This window comes from Mesoplodon densirostris, chromosome 3 (genome assembly GCF_025265405.1).
Source record: "Mesoplodon densirostris isolate mMesDen1 chromosome 3, mMesDen1 primary haplotype, whole genome shotgun sequence".
In the NCBI taxonomy this organism is placed as follows: Eukaryota; Metazoa; Chordata; class Mammalia; order Artiodactyla; family Ziphiidae; genus Mesoplodon; species Mesoplodon densirostris.
Window position 1 is genome coordinate 143,076,417 of NC_082663.1, and position 26,382 is coordinate 143,102,798.

General features: G+C 40.9%; 1 protein-coding gene across 1 annotated transcript; it reads left to right on the top strand.

Moving 5' to 3' along the window:
- LOC132486928 (zinc finger protein 627-like) lies at positions 1 to 24,787 on the top strand. The gene is given in 11 exon segments (XM_060094467.1): positions 1 to 90; positions 9,542 to 9,637; positions 10,681 to 10,874; positions 21,547 to 21,603; positions 22,193 to 22,270; positions 22,272 to 22,318; positions 22,526 to 22,580; positions 23,069 to 23,352; positions 23,355 to 23,512; positions 23,514 to 24,207; positions 24,564 to 24,787. Coding segments are annotated over 11 exon segments (1,977 nt in total).
- Positions 24,788 to 26,382: the final 1,595 nt, after the last annotated feature.

Genomic DNA, 26,382 nt, shown 5'->3' on the forward strand with positions numbered 1-26,382 from the left:
ATGACGATAATTACAATTGCAGAGGTTCTTCCCAAGGAGCAAGAGTCCAATCCTCACATTGGGCTCCCCAGCCTGGGGGACCTGCACCAGGTAGAAGAGCCCCCAGAACATTTGTCTTTGAAAGTCATTGGGGCTTATTTGGGGAGAGCTAGAGGGTTGTGGGAAAGAGAGACTCCACTCTTAAAGGGCTTACACAAAATCTTACATGCTCCAAGACCCAGGGCAGACACAGTAATTTGAAAGGAACCTGGGTCAGGCCCACTTACTGATATTGGAGAGTCTCCCAGAGAGGCAGGAGGCAATTGGAACTCATGCTGGGGACAAGGCATTGGCAGCAGCCATTTTGGTGGGCTCATATTAGCATGAGGACACTGGTGTTGGCGAATACCATTTTGGAATCCTCCCTCTAGCTTATTAGTGCCAGGACCTGGCCCCACATACCAACTGGTTGGCACCAGTCCTGGCACACCCCAGGCCAAGCAGCTAGCCAAGCAGGGACACAGCCCCACCAACCAGCAGGCCAGGTGCTCTAAGACCCCCTGAGCCTCCAGCTGCCCTGAGACCTGACCCTGCCCACCAGAGGGTCCAAGACCCAGTCTCATGCACTGGTGAACTGGAAATAGTACCAGGATTCCTACAGGCTCACAGCCAGAGATTTCTGGACCTGGCTCCACCCACCAGTGGGCTGACACTAGCCCCAGGACCTGACTTCACACACTAGAGGGTGGGCACCAGCACTGGGAAACCCTGAGCCCTGGCCACACCCACCAATTGGCAGACACAAACCCCAGGACCACTGCAGCCAGCTGTGTGAAGACCTGGCCTACAATCAGAAGGCTAGTACCACTCTGGGTTTCCCTGAGCCATGGCCCCACTCACTGGAAGGCCAAGACCTGCTCTGGGACTCCCTGGACCACACAGCCAGCTGTTTCAGGAACCAGCACCAACCACTAGCAGGCTGACACCAGCCCCAGGACCCCTCCTCTGTGCCATAGCCCTATCCACCTTCAGGCTGACACTAGCTCCAAGAACCCTGGCACTGAAGCCAGGCACCCCAGGACATGGCTCCACAAGCCAGTGGGCCAGCACTGGCCCCCAGAACCCATGGGCTCCACAGCCAGCCTTGTCATGACCTGGCCCTGCCCACCAATGGGCTAGGACCAAGACTCCCTTGGATGTGCCATGACCTGGCCTCAACCGTCAGCAGCTGTCAACCTCTCTGCACAAGGCTTTCCTGGCAACCAACTAGACCATGGGCCAGCCATACCTACCAGCGCGCCCATAGTAGTCATCCAACTAAAACAGAAAGACCCACACAGCCCACATGGATAGCACCCCTAGAGCCTATAGCTCTAGTGACCAGAGGGGAGTGTGCTGCTGGGCAACACAGGATGTCTTCTACATAAGGCCACTTCTCCAAGATTGGGAAACATAAGCAACCTACCAAATACATTGATACAAAAAAAAATGAATTAGGCAAAATGCAGCAATGGAGGAAAATGTTCCAAATGAAGGAGCAAGATAAAACCCCAGAAGTAGAGCTAAGTGAAATTCATTTAAGCAATCTACCTGATAAAAAGTTCAAGGTAATAATCATAATGATGCTCAAAGAACTCCAGAGAAGAATAGGTGAACACAGTGAGAAGTTAGAACTTTCTAACAAAGGCAAAAAAATATAAAGAGTTAAAAAGAGCTGAAAATACAATAACTGGAAAAAAACACACTGGAAAGAAGGCACAGTAGTTTAGTTGACACAGAGGAACAAATCAGCAAACTGAAAGAGCAGTAGAGATTACTCAAGCTGAACAGAAAAACACACACAAAAAAATCTTTTAAAATAAGGACAGTATAAGATACAACATACAGCATACTAACATTCACATTATAGGGGTCCCAGAAGGAAAAGAGAGTGAAAATGGGGCAGAAATGTATTTAAAGACACAGTAGCTAAAAACATCCATAAACTGGGACAGGAAACAGACATACAAGTTCAAGAAGCACAGAGAGTCCCAAACAGGATTAACCTAAAAAGGATCACAAGACATATTGTAATTAAAATGGGAAAAGTTAAAGATAAAGAGAATATTAAAAGCAGTAAGGGCAAAGCTCTAAATTGCATACAAGGCAACTCCCATAAGGCTATCAGCTGACTTTTCAGCAGAATCTCTGCAGGACAGAAGGGAGTGCCACAATATATTTAAGGTGCTGAAGAGAAAAATCTACAACCAAGAATACTCTACCTGATAAGGCTTTCATTTAAATTTCATGGAGAGATCAAAAGTTTTGTAGAGAAGAAAAATCTAAAAGGGTTTAGCACCATGTTTTGCTGAAAGTTTTACTTTCATTTCAGGTTCATAGGATTCACTGGCAAATAACCACTCCACACTAAGTTAAGCAAAAATTTAAAGAGTTTATTGGATTAACACAAGAATACAGTATATCAATTAAGAAAAGAATATTTTAACTAATTAAGAAAGAATAATAGAGGTTTATACATCACCAAATTGGTGAAGCACCTACATCCAGATCCAAGCAGCGCTGGGAAGTCCCTGAAAGAGCAATCTGGAGTCCCATTTGGGAAAAAGCCCCAAGCAGTGCGTCCACCCCACAGGTGAGACTTCAGTTTGTTACTCAAAGGAGTCCTGCTTCTAGCACCAGGCTGAGGGTGATAACAATCGGCCTACGTGCAAATTTGCAGCTCTGGTTATTGTCATAAATGCCTTGGTCTTAACTCATAAAGTCTTGGAGTGTTCTCTGATCCCCTGGGGCTGGCCAGGCCCTCAGGGTTCAAGAAGCCCTCAGACTTACTCCCTATCTTATCTAATGATTTAAAAGGTGTGCTGGCACCACCCCTGCTGGCCTGCATGTAGCTCAGCAGTTTGGCACATAGCCAGTTTTTAGGCTTGTTGCCTGATCAGAGAGAGGCCCAGTGCCACCTCTGAAGCCTGAATAAGACTACTTTACTAGCTTCCCCAACACACCACCAAATCAGCTTTACAAGAAATGTTAAAGGGACTTCTCTAAGTGGAAAAGAAAACACCACAATTAGAAATATGAAAGTTACAAAAGGAAAAATCTCATTGGCAAAGGCAAATATACAGTAAAGATAATAGATGAACTACTTATAAAGCCAGTAGGAAGCGTAAAAGACAAAAGTAGTAAAATCATCTATATTCACAGTAAGTAGTTGAGGGATACACAAAACAAAAGATATAAAGTATGATGTCAAAAACAGTAAACATTGATGGGGATAGTAAAAATGCAGGGTTGTTAAAATGCATTTGAACTTAAGAGATCAGCAACTTAAAATAGTCTTATATGGCTACATATAAACCACATGGCAACCACAAACCAAAAATCTATAATAGATACACACACAAAAAGGATAAAGGAATTCAAACATAACACTAAAGATAGTCATCAAAGCACAAGGGGAGAAAGCAAAGGAAGAAGCAAGGAACAAAAAAGAACTACAAAAACAATCCAAAAATAAATAACAAAATGGCAATAGGTACATACCTATCAATTACTTTCAATGTAAATGGACTAAATTCTCCAATAAAAAGACATAGAATGGGTGAATGGATACAAAAACAAGACCCATATATATGCTGCTCCAAGAGACTCACTTCAGATCTAAATACACACATGAACTGAAAGAGAGGGGATGGAAAAGTATTACATGCAAATGGAAACAAACAAACAAAAAAGGGTAGCAATACTTATATCAGACAAAATAGACGTGAAAACAAAGACTGGACAAAAGACAAAGAAAGACTACATAACAATCAAGGGATCAATTCAAGAAGATATAACAATTGTAAATATATATGCACCTGACATAGAAGAACCTAAATATATTTTTAAAATATATTAACACATAAAAGGAGAAAGTGACAGAAACACAAACATAGTAGGAAACTTTAACACCCCACTTACGTCAATGAACAGATCATCCAAAAAGAAAATCAAGGGACTTCCTTGGTGGTCCAGTGAGTAAGACTCCACGCTCCCAATGCAGGGGGCCCAGGTTTGATCCCTGGGTGGGGAGCTAGATCCCACGTGCATGCCGCAACTAAGACTTTGCATGTTGCAACTAAGAAGTCCGCATGTCACAACTAAAAAAAATCCCACATGCCATAACTAAAGATCCCATATACTGCAACAAAGATCCCATGTGCTGCAACTAAGGCCCAGCACAGCCAAAATAAATATTTTTAAAAGAAAAAAAAGAAAATCAATAAGGAAACTTTGGCCTTTAATGACACATTGGAGCAGATGAACTTAATAGCTATATCTAGAACGTTCTATCCAAAAGCCACAGAGGAACGTGTATACGTTCCTTTCAAGTGCACATGGAACATTCCCCAGGACATATGACAGGCTAGGCCACAAAACAAGTCTCAGTAAATTTAACAAGACTGAGATCATAGCAAGCATATTTTCCAACCACAAAGCTATGAGACTTGAAATCAACTACAAGTAAAATAATGCAAACAACACAAACATGTGGAGGCTAAACAACATGTGGAAGCTAAACAACATGTGGGTCACTGAAGAAATCAAAGAGGAAAACAAAAAATACCTGTAGAGAAGTAAAAATGAAAACACAGAGATCCAAAATCTATGGGATGCAGCAAAAGAAGTTCTGAGAGGGAAGTTTATAGTGATAGAGGCCTACCTCAGGAAACAAGAAAAATCTCAACTAAACAACCTAACCTTACACCTAAAGGAACTAGAAAAAGAAGAACAAACAGAACCCAAAGTTAGTAGAAGGAAAAGAATCATAAAGACCAGAGCAGAAATAAATGAAATAGAGACTAAAATAGCAATGGAAAAGGTCAATGAAACTAAGAGCTGGTTTTTTGAAAAGATAAAAAGTTAGTAAACCTTTAGGAAGACTCATAAAGAAAAAAAGAGAGGGACTTCCCTGGTGGCACAGTGGTTAAGAATCTACCTGCCAGTGCAGGGGACACGGGTTCGATCCCTGGCCCAGGAAGATCCCACATGCCATGGAGCAACTAAGCCCATGCACCACAACTACTGAGCCTGCTCTCTAGATCCCCTGAGCCACAACTGCTGAGCCCACACACCACAACTGCTGAGCCCATGTGCCACAGCTATTGAAGCCTGCACGCCCTAGAGCCTGGGCACCACAACTACTGAGCTCATGTACCACAACTACTGAGCCCAAGTGCCACAACTACTGAAGCCCACACGCCAAGAGCCCATACTCTGCAACAAGAAAAACCACTAAAATGAGAAGACTGTGCACCACAACAAAGAGTAGCACCCGCTTGCCACAACTAGAGAAAGCCCGTGTGCAACAATGAAGACCCAACACAGCCAAAAATAAATTTTAAAAAAGAAAGAAAGAAAAAAAGAGAGAGGGCTCAAATCAATAAAATCAGAAATGAAAAAGAAGTTATAACCAACACAACAGAAAAAAAGGAAGTATCCTAAGAGATTACTATGAACAATTATAAGCTAATTGTTAAAAGAAATGGACAAATTCCTAGAAATGTACATTCTCCTAAGACTGAATCAAGAATGTATGAACAGGGCTTCCCTGGTGGCGCGGTGGTTGAGAGTCCGCCTGCCGATGCAGGGCACGCGGGTTCGTGCCCCAGTCCGGGAGGATCCCACATGCCGCAGAGTGTCTGGGCCCGTGAGCCATGGCTGCTGAGCCTGCGCGTCCAGAGCCTGTGCGTCCGGAGCCTGTGCTCCGCAATGGGAGAGGCCACAACAGTGAGACGCCCGCGTACTGAAAAAAAAAAAAAAAAGAATGTATGAACAGACCCATTACCAGTAATAAAACTGAATCAGTGATTTTTAAAAATCCTGACAAACGAAAATCCAGGACCAGACAGCTTCACAGGTGAAGAGTTAATACCTAACCTTCTTAAACTATTTCTAAAAATTTCAGAAGAATGAATGCTTCCAAACTCATTCTATGGGGCCAGCACCACCCTGATACCAAAACCAGATCAAAGATGTCACAAAAAAGAAAATTACATGGCAATATCATTGAGGAACACAGATGCAAAAGTCCTCAATAAAATATTAGCAAACAGAATTCAACAATACATTAAAAAGATAATATACCATGATCGAGTGAGATTTATCCCAGGGATTCAAGGATGGTTCAATATCCATAAATCAATCAATGTGATACACCACATTAACAAATTGAAGAATAAAAACCATATGATCATCTCATCAAATGCAGAAAAGGCTTTTGACAAAATTCAACATCCATTTATGATAGAAACTCTCTGCAAAGGAGGTATAGATGGAACATACCTCAACATAATAAAGGCCATATATGACAAGCCCACAGCTAATATTAAATACTTAACAGTAAAAAGCTGAAAGCTTCCTCTAAGATCAAGAACAGAGAAAGATGCCCACTCTCACCCCTTTTATTCAACATAGTATTGGAAGTTCTAGCCACATCAATCAGACAGGAAAAAGAAACAGAAGTAATCCAAACTGGAAAGGAAGAAATAAAACTGTCCCTGTTTGCAGATGACATAATACTACACATAGGAAACCCTAGTGATACCACCAAAAGACTACTAGAACTCATCAATAAATGCATAAATTTGCAGGCTACAAAATTAATATACAGAAATCTGTTGCATTTCTATGCACTAACAACAAAGTATCCAAAAGAGAATTTAAGAAAACAATCCCACTTACAACTGAATCAAAAACCTCGGAATAAATCTAACTAAGGAGGTAAAAGCCCTGACTCAGGTCTATAAGACACTGATGAAAGAAACTGAAGATATACTGTGCTCATGGAATGGAAAAATTAATAGTGTTTAAATGACCATACCACTGAAGGCATTCTACAGATTCAATGTAATTCCGATCAAAATACCAATGGCATTTGTTTCACAGAACTAGAACAAATGATTCTAAAATTTGCATAGAAACACAAAAGGTTCTGAAGAGCCAAAACAATCTTTAAAAAAAGAACAAAGCTGGAGGTATTACGCTCTTGATTTCAAACTATACTATAAAGCTACAGTAATCAAAACAGTATGGTACTGCCAGAAAAACGGACACATAGATCAATGGGTCAGAATAGAGAGCCCAGAGGTGGACCTATGCTTACATAGGCAAATAAGCTATGACAAAGGAGGAAAGAATATATAATAGGGGAATAAAAATGGTGTTGGGGAAACTGGACAGCTACATGCAAAAGAATCATAGTGGACTACTTTCTCACACCATATACATAGATAAACTCAGAATGGATTAAAGACTTAAATGTAAGACCTGAAAAGATAAAACTTCTAGGTGAAAATATAGTCATTATGACCTTTTACATTGGTCTTAGCAATATATATATATATATATATATATATATATATATATTTTTTTTTTTTTTTTTTTGCGGTATGCGGGCCTCTCACTGTTGTGGCCTCTCCTGTTGCAGAGCACAGGCTCTGGATGCGCAGGCTCAGCGGCCATGGCTCACGGGCCCAGCCGCTCCGCGGCATGTGGAATCTTCCCGGACCGGGGCACGAACCTGTGTCCCCTACATCGGCAGGCGGACTCTCAACCACTGCACCACCAGGGGAGCCCAATATTTTTTTTTTGATACATCTCCTCTGGCAAGGAAAACAAAAGCAAAAATAATCAAATAGGACCACATCAAACTAAAAAGCTTTTGCACAGTGAAGGAAACTATCCACTAAACATAAAGGCCACCTAAAGAATGAAAGAGGTTATTCGCAAATGATATATTCAATAAGGGATTAATATCCAGAATATAAAAATAAATCAATCAACTCAACATAAAAAAAATTAAAAAGTGGGCAGAGGATCTGAATAGACCTTTTTCCAAAGAAGACATACAGATGGCCAGCAGGCACATGAAATGATGCTCCACATCACTAATCATCATGGAAATGCAAATCAAAGCCACAGTGAGATATCACCACACACCTCTCAGAAGGACTATTTTCAAAAAGACAAATAACAAGTGTTGGTGATAACGTGGAGAAAAGGGAACTGTTGTGTGCTGTTGGTGGGAGTGTAAATTGGTGTAGCTGCTATGGAAAACAGTATGAAGATTCCTCAAAAAATTAAAAATAGAATTACCATACAATGCAGCAACTCCATTCCTGGGTATTTATCCAAAGAAAGTGAAAATACTAATTTGAAAAGATATTTGCACCCATATGTTCATTGCAGCATTATTTACAATAGCCAATATATGAAAGCAACCTAAGTGCTTATCAATAGATTAATGGATAAAGAAGACTGTATATATGTAAAATGAAATAATACTCAGCCAAAAAGGGAATTAAATCTTGTCATTTGAGACAACATGGATGGACCTAGAGGGTACTATGCTAAGTGAAATTAGTCAGACACAGAAAGACAAATACTCTGATTTCACTTATATGTGAAATCTAAAAAACAAGTGAACAAACATAACTAAACAAAAACAGAGTCATAGATACAGAGTACTAACAGGTGATTGCCAGAGGGGAGGGAAGTGAGGGGAGGAGAGAAATAGGTGAGGGAGATTAAGAGGTACAAACTTTAAGTTACAAAATAAATGTCACTGGTATGGGGACTTCCCTGGCATTCCAGTGGTTGGGACTTCGCCTTGCAATGCAGGGGGTGCAGTTTCGATCCCTGATTGGGGAGCTAGGACATGCCTTTCAGCCAAAAAACCAAAACAGAAAACAGAAGCAGTATTGTAACAAATTCAATAAAGACTTAAAAAAAATAGTCCACATCACAAAAGAAAAATCTTTAAAAAAAAAGGAGGGAGATAATTTTAAAAATAGTAATAATAAATGTCACTGGTATGAAATGTACAGCCAATAATTATGTAAAATCTTTGCATGGTGACAGTTGGTAATTAGACTTACAGAGATCATTTTGAAACGTATAGAACTATCTATCAGTATGTTGCATAACAGGAACTAATATAGTGTTGTAGGTAAATTATACTTCAAAAACAAACAAACTCACAGAAAAATAGATCAGATTTGTGGTTACCATAGGCGGGGGATTCAAGGGTGTGGGGATGGGGGAGGGGTCATTGGACGAAGGTAGTCAAAAGGTATAAACTTCCAGTTATAAGTAATTACTAGGAATGTAATATACAATAGATAAATATTTGATATATATGATGAAAGTTGTTAAGAGAGTAAATCCAAGAGTTCTCATCACAAGGAAAAAATTTTATTTCTTTAATTTTGTATCTACATGTAGTGATTGATGTTTACCAAACTTATTGTGATAATCGTTTCATGATGAATGTAAGTCAAATCATTATGCTGTACACCTTAAACTTACACAGTGCTGTATATCAATTATATCTCAATGAAACTGGAAGAAAAAAATTAATGACTTTTGTGCTTCAAAGATAACCATCCAGAAAGTGAAAACACCCTTCAGAACCCTTGTGCACTGTTACTGGGAATATAAAATCTTGTTGATGGTATGAAAAACAACAAAGCGATTCCTCAAAAAATTTCAATTGAGTTACCATCTGGCAAAATTACTTCAGGGAATTGAAATAGAATTGAAAGCAGTGACTCGAATTGAAAGATACATATCCAATTGTGTTCATATCAGCATTATTCCCAATAACCAAAAGGTGGAGGTAACTCAAGCATCCATCAACGGTTGAATGGATCAAAGAAATGAGGCACATATACACATCAGAGTGTTGTTAGGCTTTTAAAAGAAAGCAAATCTGACACCTGCTGCAACATGGATGAACCTCGAGGACATTATGCTAAGTGTAATCAGCCTGTCAAAAAAGTTGAAACAGTATGATTCCACTTGTATGAGTTACCTGGCATAGTCAAATTCATAAAGACAAAAAGTAGAATGGTTTTTGGCCAGGGGCTGGGTGACGGGGAGAATGAGGAGTTGTTGTCTAGTGGGTATGGAGTTGTGGTTTTGGAAGACGAAAATAGTTCCGGAGATTGGTTTCACAATGTTAATGTATTTCACAATATTTACCGATATACTTTAAAAATAATGACAACGTAAATTTTTATTGCATGTATATTACCACAATCAAAAGTAGCCCAGAGCAGATAAAAGTTAGGTTTAAAATCAAATGTGCCTGCACTTCCCTGGTGGTCCAGTGGTTAAGAATCCACCTTCCAATGCAGGGGACGCGGGTTCCATCCCTGGTCCGGGAACTAAGATCCCACATGCTGCGCAGCAACTGAGCCTGCATGCCACAGCTAGAGAGCCCGTGCTTCAACTACAGAGCCCAGACGCTCTGGAGCCCCCGCACCACAACTAGAGAGAAGCCCGCACGCCGCAGCACAGAGCCCACGCAGCTGCAATGAAAGATCCCGCATGCCACAACGGAAGATCCCGCATGCGGCAACTAAGACCCCGGGCAGCCAAATAAAAATAAAATAAAATAAAATAAAATGTGCCAGGTGGAAACAGGCTCTCCCCACAGGCCACAGAGGATTCTGCAGAGCAAAGATTTCTCCAAGGGGCGCGGCATACGTCTGTCCAATCAGGGGCGCCGGTGGGGCAGGTGGGTGGTGGTACACAGCTTCCCGACTTGGTGGTATCCCCTCGCTTTGGCCCACCCCAGGGTCGACTCTTATGTGCCCTTCACCGTTGCTAGTTCCTTTGCCACAGTCTCGTCGCGCTGTGATCTGCACTGGTCGTTAGGAGGGACCCAGGAAACATAGAAATGGTGAGTGTGCTGCCCCCTGGCGTGCGGAGACGGAGAGGAGAGGCTGGTTGGAACCGGCCGTGGCGGGACCCAGGCCTCCCCGCGGTCAATTGAGTCTGCGGACCGAGTTCACCCTCGCGGCGCCGCTCGGACATCATTCCCGCCGGCTCGCAGCGTGGGGGCGGGGCCGGTAGCGGGGCGTCCGCGCATCGTGTCCCGTCACTGCGCGCGACGACTGGGGCCCTGACCCCGGGGCCTCTCTGGGCAGCTCTGTGCCCGCAGCCCCGCGTATCCCTCAGATTGTGCGGTGACCACGAGAAGGGTCATCAGGGGACAGTACTGACTAGGTCTCCAGGGATTCGTGCGTGGAAGGATCTGTGGTCTGTGGGTTCCCAGCCTCTACTTTTTTTTTTTTTTTTTTTTTGCGGTACACGGGCCTCTCACTGTTGTGGCCTCTCCCGTTGCGGAGCACAGGCTCCGGACGCTCAGGCTCAGCGGCCATGGCTCACGGGCCCAGCCGCTCCGCGGCATGTGGGACCTTCCCGGACCGGAGCACGAACCCGTTGTCCCCTGCATCGGCAGGCGGACTCTCAACCACTGCGCCACCAGGGAAGCCCCCAGCCTCTCCTTTTTGACACAGGGGGACCACTTTCCTTCTGAGTTTTCGAACTGTTTGGGAAGCAAGATTTCAAATCCACGATGCTGTCCCCCCAGAGTAGCTGGCAACAAATGCCTAAATTTCCAGATCGCTCCCCGCATTCCCAAAACACTCTTCCCCACACTGATTCACAACAGCATTACCAATTATCCATTTTCGGGGTTCATTTCAAAGAGGTCCAGTATCTTAACTGTATATCCTTTAACACTGAGCCATGGTTGGCTTTTTTTTTTTTTTTTTTTTTTTTTTTTTTTTTTTTTTGTCTGTGGGTATTTTACGTGAGAGGAAAGCAGAGAATAACCACCTGGAATTTGTTGTATGAAATCTTTTCTCCAAGTTTATTTTCTAGGGATAGACATCCTATGGGAAATCCTTTGATGAGGTTCTTCTTTGGAACTTTCCTGGGCGAACTGTCCTGTAAAAACTACCCCCTCTGGGTTTGTCACCTTGAAAAGATTTATTCACTTATTTAAGTCTCTCTTTTTCAATAGAGCTGAAATGTATCTAATTTATAGAGCTTGAAAGACAATGTAAGAGATTTTCGAAGAGGCAAGAAAGAGGTGAATTTAAGCCAAAAGAAAATATTCCAGGATTACATTCCATTTGTTAAGAATTGTGGTTTCACTAAAGTGGGAAGGGGGAGAGTGTTTGCCTCCACTGCCCCACCTTCACCCTCCCCTTAGACTCTCTGCCTTTTGAAAGCAGATCGTTTTCACTGAGATGTTGGACACTACAGGTGTCTGCCCTGGGCCAGCAGGGACCTCTGAAGCCTTCTTCATGGCCTGGCTTTTTTTTTTTTTTTTTTTTTTTCATCCTGTGGTTTTTCTAATGGATATTCAGGATTTTTGTAATCTCATAGCTATCCAAGCTCCACTTGTAAATTTTAAGAACTTTAATTGAAAGTTAAATTGAAGTTGCTGTTTGTAGACACTTAACAACCATGAAACCCCAGCCATCATGACAAATCCTTGAGTGTTGTCTTAAGAAAATGATGTTGGGCATCACAGCTTCAGCATCTCTTGTTTTTTGATGCTCATCTCCCCCTGCTGATCTCAGATTTTCCTGGCTTCGCCTTCCCCCCTCTCACCCCTTTGCTGTCTGGTGTAGCGATTTGGTGAGAGAAATTGCTGCCTACTCCTCCACCCCTATCCCCACCCCCTACACTACATATGAGTTTCAAGTTTTATTATTGCAATAAAAGCGCTTTATGCTTTCTTTTCTCAAAAAAGGAAAGGATTGTGGTTTCACTTTTTTCTTCCCCTGAGAACGGGTAGTAAGTTTCTGAGGTGCATACTTTCTTTTTGGATGATTTCAATAGGAATTCCAGGGCTTAGACTTGAAAATCAGAAGTGTTCAAGTGTGGTTAATTATTTACAAAACAATGTATTACCATGAAAATGATAATTAACTGACATCTTCTTTTACAAATAAATAGATATTTGGGTTTTCTGGTTGAACTAGTAAAAGTGCCTTATGATTTTCTTCCTTCCTTTCTGCAAAAATACTGGGTTTGAATGATTTTGCTGGATTGTTCAAACACTGGGCTTGTGTCATTTAAAATATAAAAGTAGGTTCCAAACAACTCCAGTGGGGTGTAGAAGACTGTTGTCAGCGACCCAAGTTAATGCCTCCTTAAGGCTGCAAAGGGAAGTACTTGAAGGTCCAGTTGGTTCTTCTTGGGGAGCCTACCTCCTACCTGGTCACACCCACCATGGAAGGAGTGAAACTACAGAGCCCTGGAAAGCTGAGAAAGCAAGTGCACATGGGGGCGAGGGGGTTGTAGTTGTGGTTCCTTTAGACCTAGACATTTTTAGACATTTTTTTGAGTGTTGCATCCATAATGTCGGTGCATTCAGTGTAATTTGTGCACAGGGTAGTCTGTGGAGGTTGGTGTTCTGTCTCCTTATCAAAGTGTTTAGGAATTTGGGAGTTCATTTGGGTCGGAACCTGCTGAGAAATTCCTCACTTGTGAGAATGGAAGCCTGGGGGAGGAAGGGCTTGCATACCGCCAGGCAAGAGAAGAGTATGTGCAGCTGCCAGAGTTTTATTTTTGGGTCCCTACCCTTCTTCACCAGGGACAGACTCACTTCTAGGGGTTCTATCTCAGTCAGGAGTGTCTGGACCACAATTTTAAGAACATGTTTAACTTTCTGAATGTGGGTTTTTGTTTTGAACTGTAGGGAAGTGGTGTGCTTATCTCAGCTGATTCAAATATTTGCTTTTCTTTCCTTTGGATTCCTTTATCTATTGAATATTGTGGTCCTGTAATTCTTCTTTTCCTTAGTAGAAAAATAACCCCTCTGCATCCACACAGTTTGCACTACTTTTTACATCTTGTATTACTACAGTACATTTGTTACAATTACTGAACCCATATTCGTGTGTTAAAAGTCCACAGTTTACATTATTCTTGACCATCTGTGTTATATGCTCTCTGGGGTTGCAAACGTTTAATGGCATATATCCATCATTTCTGTAGTTTATAGAGTAGTTTCATTTCCGTCAAATCCCTTAAGCTCCGCCTGTTGGTTCATCCGTTCCTCCCTCCAACCCCCAAGTCCTTATCAACCAAAAATCTTTTTACTAGCTTGTCATTTTGTCTTTTTCAGAATGTCTTACATTCGAAATCATACAGTATATAGCCTTGTCAGATTGGTTTCATTCACTTAGCAATATGCTTTTGTGTTTCCTCCATGTGTTTTCATGGCTTGATACCTCATTTCTTTTTTTTTTTACTGAACAATATTTTATCGTATGGATATGCCACTGATTGTTTATCCATTCGACTCTTGAAGGATATCTTGCTTACCTCTAACTCTTGCAATTATGAATAAAGTACATACAAACTCATATGTAGGTTTTTTGTGAATATAATGTTTCAGCTCATTTAGGTCAATACCAAGGTGTGATTGCTGGATCTTACTATATAAGAGTATAATTAGTTTTGACATAAAATTCCTATCTTCAAACGTAGGCATACCAAATTCTGTTCCCACCAGCAGTGAATGAGGATTACCTGCAGCTTCACGTCTTGGCTGTATCTGGTGTTCTGAGTCTTTTCATTTTAGCCATGTATAAGTGTGTAGGGACATCTCTTTCTCTCTCTTTTTTGGTAATTCTCCAAGAACATATGTTGAGCATGTTTTCATACTGCTTATTTCCCATCTGTATATTTTCTTTAGTGAGGTGTCTGTTCTGATCTTTAGCCCATTTTTAACTGGGTTGTTGGTGTTTTTACTGTTGAGTTTGAGTTCTTTGTATATTTTGGATACCAGTCATTTATCAGATATTTACAAAGATTTTAGCCTTGTCTGTGACCTGTCTTAACACTTTCCCAGGACACAAGGTTTTCATATTAAAGAAGTAAAACATTTTTTTTCTTTGTGGATTTTTTGTTTTTTTGGTGTTGTATCTGAAAAGTCATCACTACAGACAAGGTCACCTAGATTTTCTCTTATGTTATATCTAGGAGTTTTTACTTTTGCATTTCACATTTAGATCTCTGATCTATTTTGAGTTAATTTTTGTGAAAGGCTTGTGTTTACCTTCCTTTTGTGTGTACATATGTGAGTGTGTGCTTTGTATGTGGCTATCCGTTATTTCCATCACTAATTTTTTAAGGTTTTCTTGTGTCCGTTGAATTGCCTTTACTTCTTTGTCAAAGATCAGTTGAATACATTTTTTGTGTGTTTACAGGAAAGCAATTGATATTTATATTCTTCAGCCTTGCTGTACACTTTTATTAATTCCCAGAGTTATGTCTGTTTGTTGTGGATGCTATCATATGTTTTACATAGAAAATCATGTCATATAGAACAAAGACAGTCTTATTTCTTGCTTACCAGTCTATGTACCTTTTATTTTCTTTTCCTGTCTTACTGCATTGGCCAGAGCTTCCAGTACAATGTTGGATAGATGCTTCCTTGCCCTGTTCTTATATTCCCTGTGAAGCATCCAGTTTCTTACCATTAAGTACAATATTAACTACAAGTGTTGTGTAGATTTTTTTTTTAAGAACAGAGAGTTCCCTTCTATTATTAGTTTATTATCATAGTGGATGTTAGATTGTATCAAATCTTTTTTCATTTTTTATTTCCCTCTCCTTTCATTTTTGATATTAATAATTTCTGTCTTCCCTCTTTGCCTGGTAATCTTGACTAGATGTTTATCAATTTTATTAAATTAATCTTTCAAAGAACCAGCTTTTGGTTTTGTTAATTTTCTCTATTGCTTTCCCATAATTACACTGATTCCTCTTTTAACTTTTAATGTTTCTTTTCTTCTGCTTACTCCCATTTAAATTTGCTGTTATTTTTATTGCTTCCTCAGTTAGATGATTATGTTATTGAATATAGATCTTTGGGTTTTTCTAGTGTGTTTATTTGATAACCTAAACTTCCCTCTTTACATTAGTTATGCTGCATCCCACTACCTTTAATAAGGTGTATTTTCATTTCCTTTAGTCACAAAATAGTCTCTCTTAAGACTTCTGTGATCCCACGTAATATTAGACTTCTGTTATTGAATTGCCATGTATGTTAGGGGTTTCCAGCTATCTTCCCGTCATTTATCTCTAGAATATGTCAATGTGGACTCAGATCATATTTCATATGGTTTCTTTTCTTTCAGTTTGTTAAGGTGTGTTCTGTTACAAAATGTAGTCTGTCTTGGTGAACGTTCCATGTGAACTTATAAAGAATGTATATTCTGCTGTTATTACATTAAATATTCCATAGATCACAGTTAAATCCAGTTGTTTTATTGTGCTGATCAGTTTAACTGTCCTGATTTTCTCCTGCTGGAATTTATAATTCATGGTAAGGGGGCATTGAAGTCTTCCACTATGGAAGTGGATTCATCTGTTTCTCCTTGCATCCTATCAGCTCCTTTCTCCTTGCATTCTAATGCCCCTCTGTTGTTATGCAGGTACACATGAAGGATTGCTATGTCTTCATGGAGAATGGGCCCCTTTGTCTTTATGTAATGCCCTCTTCAACTGTTTTCCTTGGTCTGAAATCTGCATTGTCTGAAATTCATACGCCTACCCCAGCTTTCCTTCATTAGTGTTGGCATGGGACATTTTTCTCCATTCCTTTACCTTTCATCTGAGCCTTTATATATTTAAAGTGGGTTGCTTGGGCTTCCCTGGTGGCGCAGTGGTTAAGAATCTGCCTGCCAATGCAGAGGACACAGGTTCAAGCCCTGGTCCAGGAAGATCCCACATGCCATGGAGCAACTAAGCCCATGCACCACAACTACTGAGCCTGCGCTCTAGAGCCTGCAAGCCACAACTACTAAGCCCACATGCCACAATTACTGAAGCCCGCCTGCCTAGAGCCCACGCATTGCAAGGAAGAGCAGCCCCACTTGCCACAACTAGAGAAAGCCCGCACGCAGCAACGAAGACCCAATGCAGCCAAAAGTAAAAAATAAAACTTTTAAAAATAAAAAATAAATAAATAAAATTAAGTGGGTTTCTTTTTTTAAAATATTTATTTATTTATTTGGCTGCACCTGGTCTTAGTTACAGCACATGGGATCTTCATTGCAGCATGCGGGATCTTTAGTTGTGGGATGTGGGGTCTTTAGTTGCAACATGTGAGATTTTTTACTTGCGGCATGCGAAATCTTTTAGTTGCAGCATGTGGAATCTTTAGTTGCGGCCTGCAGACTCTTAGTTGCAGCACGTTGGATCTAGTTCCCTGACCAGGGATCGAACCCGGGCCCCCTGCATTGTGAGCATGGAGTCTTAGCCACTGGCCCACGAGGGAAATCCCTAAAGTGGGTTTCTTATAGGCAACATATAACTGTGATTTTTAAAATCTGATATTACTGCATCTGTCTTTCAACTGTATTGAGAACATTGATGATTAAAGTTGTTGATCAGGTCAGATGAATATTTACCACACCTGTTACTGTTTTCTCTTTCTTGCCCTTGTTTTTGTTTGTTTGTTTAATTTTTATTTATTTATTTATTTATGGCTGTGTTGGGTCTTCTGCACATGGGTTTCTCTAGTTGTGGCGAGTGGGGGCTACTCTTCATTGCGGTGTGCAGGCTTCTCATTGCAGTGGCTTCTCTTGTTGTGGAGCACCGGCTCTAGGCATGTGGGCTCTAGTAGTTGTGGCACACAGGCTCAGTAGTTGTGGCCCGCAGGCTCTAGAGCACAGGCTTAGTTGCTCCATAGCATGTGGGATCTTCCCGGACCAGGGCTCAAACCCGTGTCCCCTGCATTGGCAGGTGGATCCTTAACCAGTGTGCTACCAGGGAAGTCCCTTGTTCTTTGTTCTTTGTTTTTTGTTTCTGTCTTCCACCTTTTTCCTGCCTTCTCTGGCTTTAATTGAGCAATTTACATGATTCAATTTTTTTATCTGCTCTTAGCATATCAATAACACATTTAAAAAAAATATTTTTTGTGGTTGCCTTTGAGTTTGCAGTGTACATTTACAACTAAGCCACATCCTCTGTCAAGTGTAGACATACCTTATTTTACTGTGCTTTGCTTTGTTGCACTTTGCAGATATTGCGTTTGTGGCAACTCTATGGCAGGCAAGCTATTGGCACCATTTTTCTAACAGCATTATCTTTTTTTTTTTTTTTTTTTTTTTTGGCTGTGTTGGGTCTTCGTTTCTGTGTGAAGGTTTCTCTAGTTGTGGCAAGTGGGGGCCACTCTTCATCGCGCTGCGCGGGCCTCTCACTATCGCGGCCTCTCTTGTTGCGGAGCACAGGCTCCAGACGTGCAGGCTCAGTAGTTGTGGCTCACGGGCCTAGTTGCTCCGCGGCATGTGGGATCTTCACAGACCAGGGCTCAAACCCGTGTCCCCTGCATTAGCAGGCAGATTCTCAACAACTGCGCCACCAGGGAAGCCCTAACAGCATTATCTTTTAAATAAGGTATGTTCACTTTTTCTAGGCATAATGTTATTGCAACTTAACAGATTACAGTATAGTTTTTCATTTGTTTGTTTGTTTGGCTACACCATGCAGCTTGTGGGATCTTAGTTACCCAACCAGGGATTAAACCTGAGCCCTTGGCAGTGAAAGCACCAAGTCCTAACTACTGGACCACAGGGAATTCCCTACAGTATAGTGTTTATATAACTTTTCTATGCACTTGGAAACCAAAAACTCATGTTAGTGGCTTCACTGCAATATTAATTTTACCGCAGTGGTCTGGAACCACGCCCCAAATAACTTCAAGGTGTGTCTGTACCATTATGCCACTTCACTGGTTGTACAGGTTCCTCATACCACACTATTCCCAATTCCCCCTTCCCTGTCCCTTGTCATATTGCTGTCATTTATTTCACTTATCTATAAGCTTATTATTACCAAATACATTGTTGCTAATATTATTTTAAACAAAGTACCATCTGTTACATTAATGACAGTAAATATCAAAGATATTTTACCATCCTTTATTCCTTTTATAATCCTCCACTGTTGTCATTCACATTTTTTCTGATGAATTTTTGAACATTCATTCAAAGTAGGTGTACTAATGACAAAGTCCCTTTATCAGAAGGGTCCTTATTCTTTTTTGAAATATATTTATTTACTTGGCTATGTCAGTTCGTAGTTGCGGTACATGGGATCTTCATTGCAGCATACAGGATCTTTAGTTGTGGCATGCAGGATCTTTAGTTGCAGCATACAAACTCTTAGTTGCAGCATGTGGGATCTAGTTCCCTGACCAGGGATTGAACCCACACCCCCTGCATTGGGAGCATGGAATCTTAGCCACTGGACCACCAGGGAAGTCCCCTTATTTCTTCTTTATTTTTGAAGAATGATCTTGCTTGACACAATTCTACGAGAGTGGGCTTCCCTGGTGGCGCAGTGGTTAAGAATCCGCCTGCCAATGCAGCGGACACGGGTTCGAGCCCTGGTCCGGAAAGATCCCACATGCCATGGAGCAACTAAGCCAGTGTGCCACAGCTACTGAGCCTGCACTCTAGAGCCTGCGAGCCACAACTACTGAGCCTGCGTGCCACAACTACTGAAGCCCATGCACCTAGAGCTGTGCTCCGCAACAAGAGAAGCCACCACAATGAGAAGCCTGCACACCGCAACGAAGAGTAGCCCCTGCTCGCCGGAACTAGAGAAAGCCCACACACAGCAATGAAGACCCAACACGGCCAGAAATTAATTAATTAATTTTTAAAAATTTTAGGAGAGTGAATTTTTTAATTTCAAAACTTTAAATATTTTGTGCCATTCTGTTCCTGTTTGCACAATGTCTGAAAAGAAGTCCGATTAATCCAAATTTTTGTTTCTCTGTACCTAAGAAGTGTTTTCCCTTCTTTCAATACATTCTTTTTGTCTTTGATTTTTCACTAGTTTGAATATGACATATAGTCGTCCCTTGGTGCCCTTGAGGGATTGGTTCCAGAATCTGCCACGGATACTGAAATCCATGAATGCTCAAGTCCCATAGTTGGCCTTCCGTATTCATGGGATGCACATCCATAAGTATGGAGGGCTGACTGTATATTTATTGAAAAAATACACATATAGGTGGACCCATACAGTTCACACCCATGTTGTTCAAGGGTCAACTGTACTTGGGTGTGCACTTCTGATGTTTTCATATTTAGTGTTCCTATATCTACAGTTTGCAGTCTGTCATTAATTTTAGGAAATTTTGGTGGTGGTTTTTTTTTTCTGGGTTAATTAATTAATTATTTTGGGGGCTGCGTTGGGTCTTTGTTGCTGAGTGCGAGCTTTCTCTAGTTGCGGGGAGTGGGGGCTACTCTTTGTTGCGGTGCATGGACTTCTCATTGCGGTGGCTTCTCTTGTGGAGCATGGGCTCTAGGCCCCCGGGCTTCAGTAGTTGTGGCATGCAGGCTCAGTAGTTGTGGTTCGCGGGCTCTAGAGCACAGGCTCGGTAGTTGTGGTGCACTGGCTTAGTTGCTCCATTGAATGTGGGATCTTCCCGGACCAGGGCTCAAACCCGTGTCCCCTGCGCTGGCAGGCAGTTTCTTAACCACTGCACCAACAGGGCAGTCCAAAATTTTGGTGTTTATTAGTTCACTTATTTTTTCTGTTTCTTTCCGTTTTTTTCTTTCAGGTATTAGCATTATGTGTATTTTAAACATCTGTTCAAGAACATTGTCCTGGGGTTCATGGATGTTGTATTCTGTCTTTTTTGTTCTTTTTTGTCTTTGTATTAGATTCTGATCTAATAAATAAATAGACTTTTTTGTCAGTATAGGCTTTATTAGGAACAGAATATTTGGGGCACCTTTCAAAATTCCATCTTCCTTTTCTCTTTCCCAATTTTGGAGACACTGGCTTGCCCTTTGACCTCAATGCACTCATGGATCTAAGAAGGGTTGTTCATTTCAAGGTCTTTCATTTTCTTCTAGTGACTCCGAGAATGACATATTCTAAGTTCCCTAAATTCCAGACTGGAAGTTAGCAGGACACCATCAACATTGGCTGGTTGGGAATAGCTTCTTCCTGAAATTGGAGAATGGAGATTTTACATTCTTTTGGAGGAAAGCACTGCTGACATTTTTACATATTTTATAATTATGGGCTAATTTACCATCAAGCCATTGTGGACTTCAGTGAACTTGCAATCTGCAGCTCTTAACCTGTTCCTCAAGTGCAGCAAGGACCAGGATGCACCATTCAGGATTGACTGGAAAGAGATCTTTTTTTTTTTTTTTTTTTTTTTTGCTGTACACGGGCCTCTCACTGCTGTGGCCTCTCCCGTTGCGGAGCACAGGCTCCGGACACACAGGCTCCGCGGCCATGGCTCACGGGCCCAGCCGCTCCGCGGCATGTGGGATCTTCCGGGATCGGGGCACGAACCCGTGTCCCCTGCATCGGCAGGCGGACTCTCAACCACTGCGCCACCAGGGAAGCCCAAGAGATCTTTTGATACATCATCTCATTAGCTGTTCTAAAAAAATGCCTGGAAGCAGCCCCGGGGCACATGAGTTTAGGGATTCTTTCATTCTAAATTGTAATGCCTCTTCCTCATGTCTGAGCTCTAAGTTTCAAATAATACTTTAACCTATCAAATCAGGGGGAAAAGTGAAGAATTGTGTCTGTGACAAATATTACACAAGTTAAAAGCAACACTTCCCCCACAGGAATATTTACATTCAGGCAGCTGCCTCTGATTACTTCTAATGGCCTGGAGGACTTTAGGACAGTGTGACCAGCTGGGCTTTGTTACAAGTTTGATTTCTTCAGGCCTCCTGGACACTCATGTTGGGTAACGGGACTAGAAGAAAAAGCTTCCAGTTCTTCACTGTGTTTTTATTTATTGAAACCTCATGCAGATTTGACCCTTTGCCTCATGGAGTGCTGTGAATGGTGGGGTGATAAGGAAGAAGATGAAAGAATCTTTCTCACAAGGAGTTAGTGGTCTTAAAATGATAATATTTGTTTCATTCCTATAACATTACCCAACCATTTCTCAACATGCTGTGCACCATGCTGTTAGAGAGAAATGAGATGTAATGTGAGTACAGTAAAAATGTGTAAATAATTTGCATGTGTTCATGATGTCATTAAACTTAACAAAGGAGTGGGACTTCCCTGTTGGTCCAGTGGTTAGGCCTCTGCGCTTCCACTGCAGGGGGCCCAGGTTTGATCCCTGGTCGGGGAACCAAGATCCTGTTTGCCGCACAGCATGGTGGAAAAAAAAAACCCAAAAAACTTATGAAGGAGTAAGTGTGGACAGAGAGTAAGCTTTTGATGATCATAGTTAGATAAAAGTCATAGATAAATGTTTGGAGAAGACAGACTCATACGTAACCCTCCTATAGATGGAGTATAGACGTCTAGTGCTGTCATTGTCATGCATCTGACTGTACATTTATTTGGGATATTTTTAGGACTCAGTAGCTTTTGAGGATGTGGCTGTGAACTTCACCCTGGAAGAGTGGGCTTTACTGGATCCTTCACAGAAGAAACTACAGAGATGTGATGCGGGAAATCTTCTGGAACCTCGCCTCAGTAGGTAAGGACGACAACATTCCTTCACTTTGTCAGTTTGAGAATGAGTTTTCTCGCCCACCGATGTTGTTCCAAGATGTGGAACGTGGAAAAGGAAGAATGTTGGTAAGTAAACTGGACATGGTCACAGCTCTAGGCATGGACCTAGACTGTAATAGTTTTTCTGTAACTTTTAATACTTTGGAATTATTTTTCTGGGTCTACATTTTAGGAAAAACATGGGAAGAACATGTCACTGAAGATCAGTACAAAAACCAGGAGAGAAAACTAAGTTGAGTTGCACTCACAATGAGAAGCAGTATCTCATGTGAGCATCCTAGTATGTTATGAAATTTTAAAAAGAAGTAAACACAGAAACTAACACACCATTGTAAAGCAATACTCCAATAAAGATGTTAAATAAATAAATAAATAGAAGCAAACAACAAATAATCCCTGCTTTAAATGTATTTATTAGAAAAATTTCAAAAACAAAAACAAAAGAAAGAAAAATTTCCCCCAAAATACTGTCTGAAATGGACATAGTTGTTCAGTGTTTGCAAAATATTTCTCTTGGAAACAGGATTAGTAAACCCTACGTATGAATGTTACTGTTTAAATAGTCTCAAGGGTGAAGTCCTCTTGCAGAGCATTCAATATATTCAATTTCAAACAATTCAGGAGAGGGAGAAACTCTACACTATCCCTATAAATCATAATAAATATAATAAGTATAAAATCATTAATAAAGAAATAACAGTGTGCTTCTCATTATTTACAGAAGTCATATGATTGAGGCACTCTGTGAAAATAAAGAGGGTAGTCCATGTGGAGAAAACTTCAGCCTTATTCCAAATCTCAGTCTGAACAAGAAAACTACTGGAGTAAAACCACATGAATGTGGTGCATGTGAAAAAATCTTTACATGTCATTCATCCCTTAATAGACATATGAGATGTCACACTGAACACAAACCATATGAGTATCAGAAATATGGAGAGAAGACGTATAAATGTAAGGCATGTGGGAAAGCCTTTAGTTATCTGCAGTGTTTTAAAAAAACATGAAAAATCACAATGGAGAGAAAATGTATAAATGTAAAGACTGTGGGAAAGCTTTTATTATGTGTCTCAAAACCCTTCAAAGACACGTGATAATGCATACTGGAGATGCTCCTTATAAATGTAAGGAACATGGGAAAGCCCTCAGTTGTTCTAGTTACACTTCGAGTGCATGAAAGAACTCATACTGAAGAGAAACCCTATCAGTGTAAACACTCTGGAAGAGCCTATAGATATCAAACACATGACAGAACTGGCACAGTAGAGCAGTTCTATGAATGTCAGCAATGTGGTCAGGCTTATATTTCCCTTCGAGGTTTAAAAATACATGAAAGAAATCACACTGGAGAGAAACCCTACAAATGTAACAAATGTGGTAAAGCTTTCAATTCTCATCTAGGTTTCAAAGTACATGAAAGAAATCACAGTGGTGAGAAACCATACGAATGTAAAAAATGTACCAAAGCATTCAGCTGCCCCAGTTCTCTTCAAAGACATGGAAGAATTCATACTGGAGAGAAACCCTATCAATGTAAGGCATGTGGGAAAGCCTACAGATGCCAGAGTTCCTTACATATACACAAGAGGACTCACAAAGGAGAGAAACCCTATGAATGTAAGCAGTGTGGGAAAACCTTTCTTTCTCTTTCTAGCTTCCAAGCACACATGATCATTCACGCTGGAGATGGACCTTATAAATGTAAGGAATGTGAGAAAACATTCTTTTCTCCCAGTTCATTTCAAATACATGAAAGGAGACACACTGGACAGAAACCCTATGAATGTAAAATATGTGGTAAAGGCCTCAGTTGTTCCAGTTATGTGCAAGTACATGAAAGAATTCATTCTGGAGAGAAACCCTTTATTTTATTTATTTTTTTAAAACATTTTTATTCTTTTATTTTTGGCTGTATTGGGTCTTTGTTGCTGCGCATGGGCTTTCCCTAGTTGTGGCGAGCGGGGGCTACTCTTCATTGCAGTGTGTGGGTTTCTCATTGCAGTGGCTTCTCTTGTTGCGGAGCATGGGCTCTAGGTGTGTGGGCTTCAGTAGTTGTGGCTCGTGGGCTCTAGAGTGCAGGTTCAGTAGCTGTGTCACATGGGCTTAGTTGCTCCGCAGTAGGTGGGATCTTACTGGACCAAGGCTCAAACCTGTGTCCCCTGCATTGGCAGGTGGATTCTTAACCACTGTGCCACCAGGGAAGTCCTGAAAGAAACCCTTTAAATGTGATAAATGTGGGAAAGCCTTCATTTATCACACAAACTTTCAAAGACATATGATACTGCACACTGGAGAGAAACCATACAGATGTGAAGAATGTGGGAAAGACTTTAGTCGTCCCAGTTCATCCCAAAGGCATGAAAGGAGTCACTGGATACTCTTGAATGTAAACAACGTGGGAAAGACTTCATTTGACCCCATCCCTACATGTTAAAACTCTCATGGAAAAGAAAAAGAAATGTAGGTAACATTAGAAAACTTGCTGGAAATTAATCTATGTATAAAGCGTAAGAAAAATTTCAATATGAAAGAATTATAAAAATTTAAATATGTTTGCTAAGCCTCTTTCTTAAAGGACATCATTGGACTGTGGATTTTTACCAATTATTGCTTTTATTATTTTATTTTTATTTTTATTGAAGTATAGTTGCTGTACAATATTATATGTTACAGGCATACAATATAGTTATTCACAATTCTTAAAGGTTATACTCCATTTGTAGTTATTATAAAATATTGACTGTATTCCTTGTTTGTACCATATATCCTTGTAGCTTATTTTATACCTGCCTACCAATTACTTTTAGAAACGGTGATTGAGGTGAGGTAATTCTGTGAGTTGCCTTTCAATAGTAATACATAAGATTAATAGGTAGTTCTTTTTTGTTAATGAGCTAATGATATTTTCTCTTTGTATTTTGAAGCCTCTTGAACTGATGGGTAAATTGAAGTGTATTTCCAATATGCAGTTAGGTTTAATTTTTTTTTTTTTTTTTTCGGTATGCGGGCCTCTCACTGTTGTGGCCTCTCCCGTTGCGGAGCACAGGCTCCGGACGCGCAGGCCCAGCGGCCATGGCTCACGGGCCCAGCCGCTCCGCGGCATATGGGATCCTCCCAGACCGGGGCACGAACCCGTATCCCCTGCATCGGCAGGCGGACTCTCAACCACTGCGCCACCAGGGAGGCCCAGGTTTAATTTTTTAATAACATTTTATTTGTTCTGTGTTAAGTGGCCACTGAAAAATGACAGTGTGGTATTTGTTGGGATTTTCCTACTGGCCTTGTGAAAGTTCCTTGATGTCTCTAGTTTATTAGGTATAGTCTACCTTTCTTACTGAAAAGCTCCTTTTTTAGGGTGACAGGTATAAGAGTCTTTTTCCATTTTCCATACTAGTAAACAGTTGAATAAATATTTATGTATGCCTCATTTATGAAAGAATATAGTTTCCTGTGAATTATTATTTTCATATTTGGGCCTTTGCTTTATATCTTTCCTTCTGACTATAATTTGGTGAATAGACTTTGAATTAAGAAGAGTGGCCTGTGGGAATTCCCTGGTGCTCCAATGGTTAGGACTCGGCGCTTTCACCGAGTGAACCCAGGCATGGTCCTGGGTTCAATCCCTGGTCAGGGAACTGAGATCCTACAAGCCGTGCAGCATGGCAAAGAAAAAAAAAAGAGGGCCTGTGATGGGACAAAGAATCTGGAGTTGGAGATATCCAGAGTAATTTAAGGAACTAGATTTTCCAGAATCCATCCTCTTAATGGTTCCTTGTCAGAATTTCCCAATAGCCTTGCGTGAGATTTGGAAGGCAGAAGCAAAGAAGGCATTACTCAGACTTTGTATCCAGAATAGGGAGAGACAGATATATAGGAGCTTTGAGAAAGCAGTCTTCTAGCCCATTTTCCAGATTCTTTTTCCTTCCAGTGAAGAGTGTACTCAAAACGATGACCAGCTATTTCATTTCCATTTTCTTAGAGGTATAGCTTTCCACTGATGTCTTCACTAGTTCCACCTCAAAGATTCAT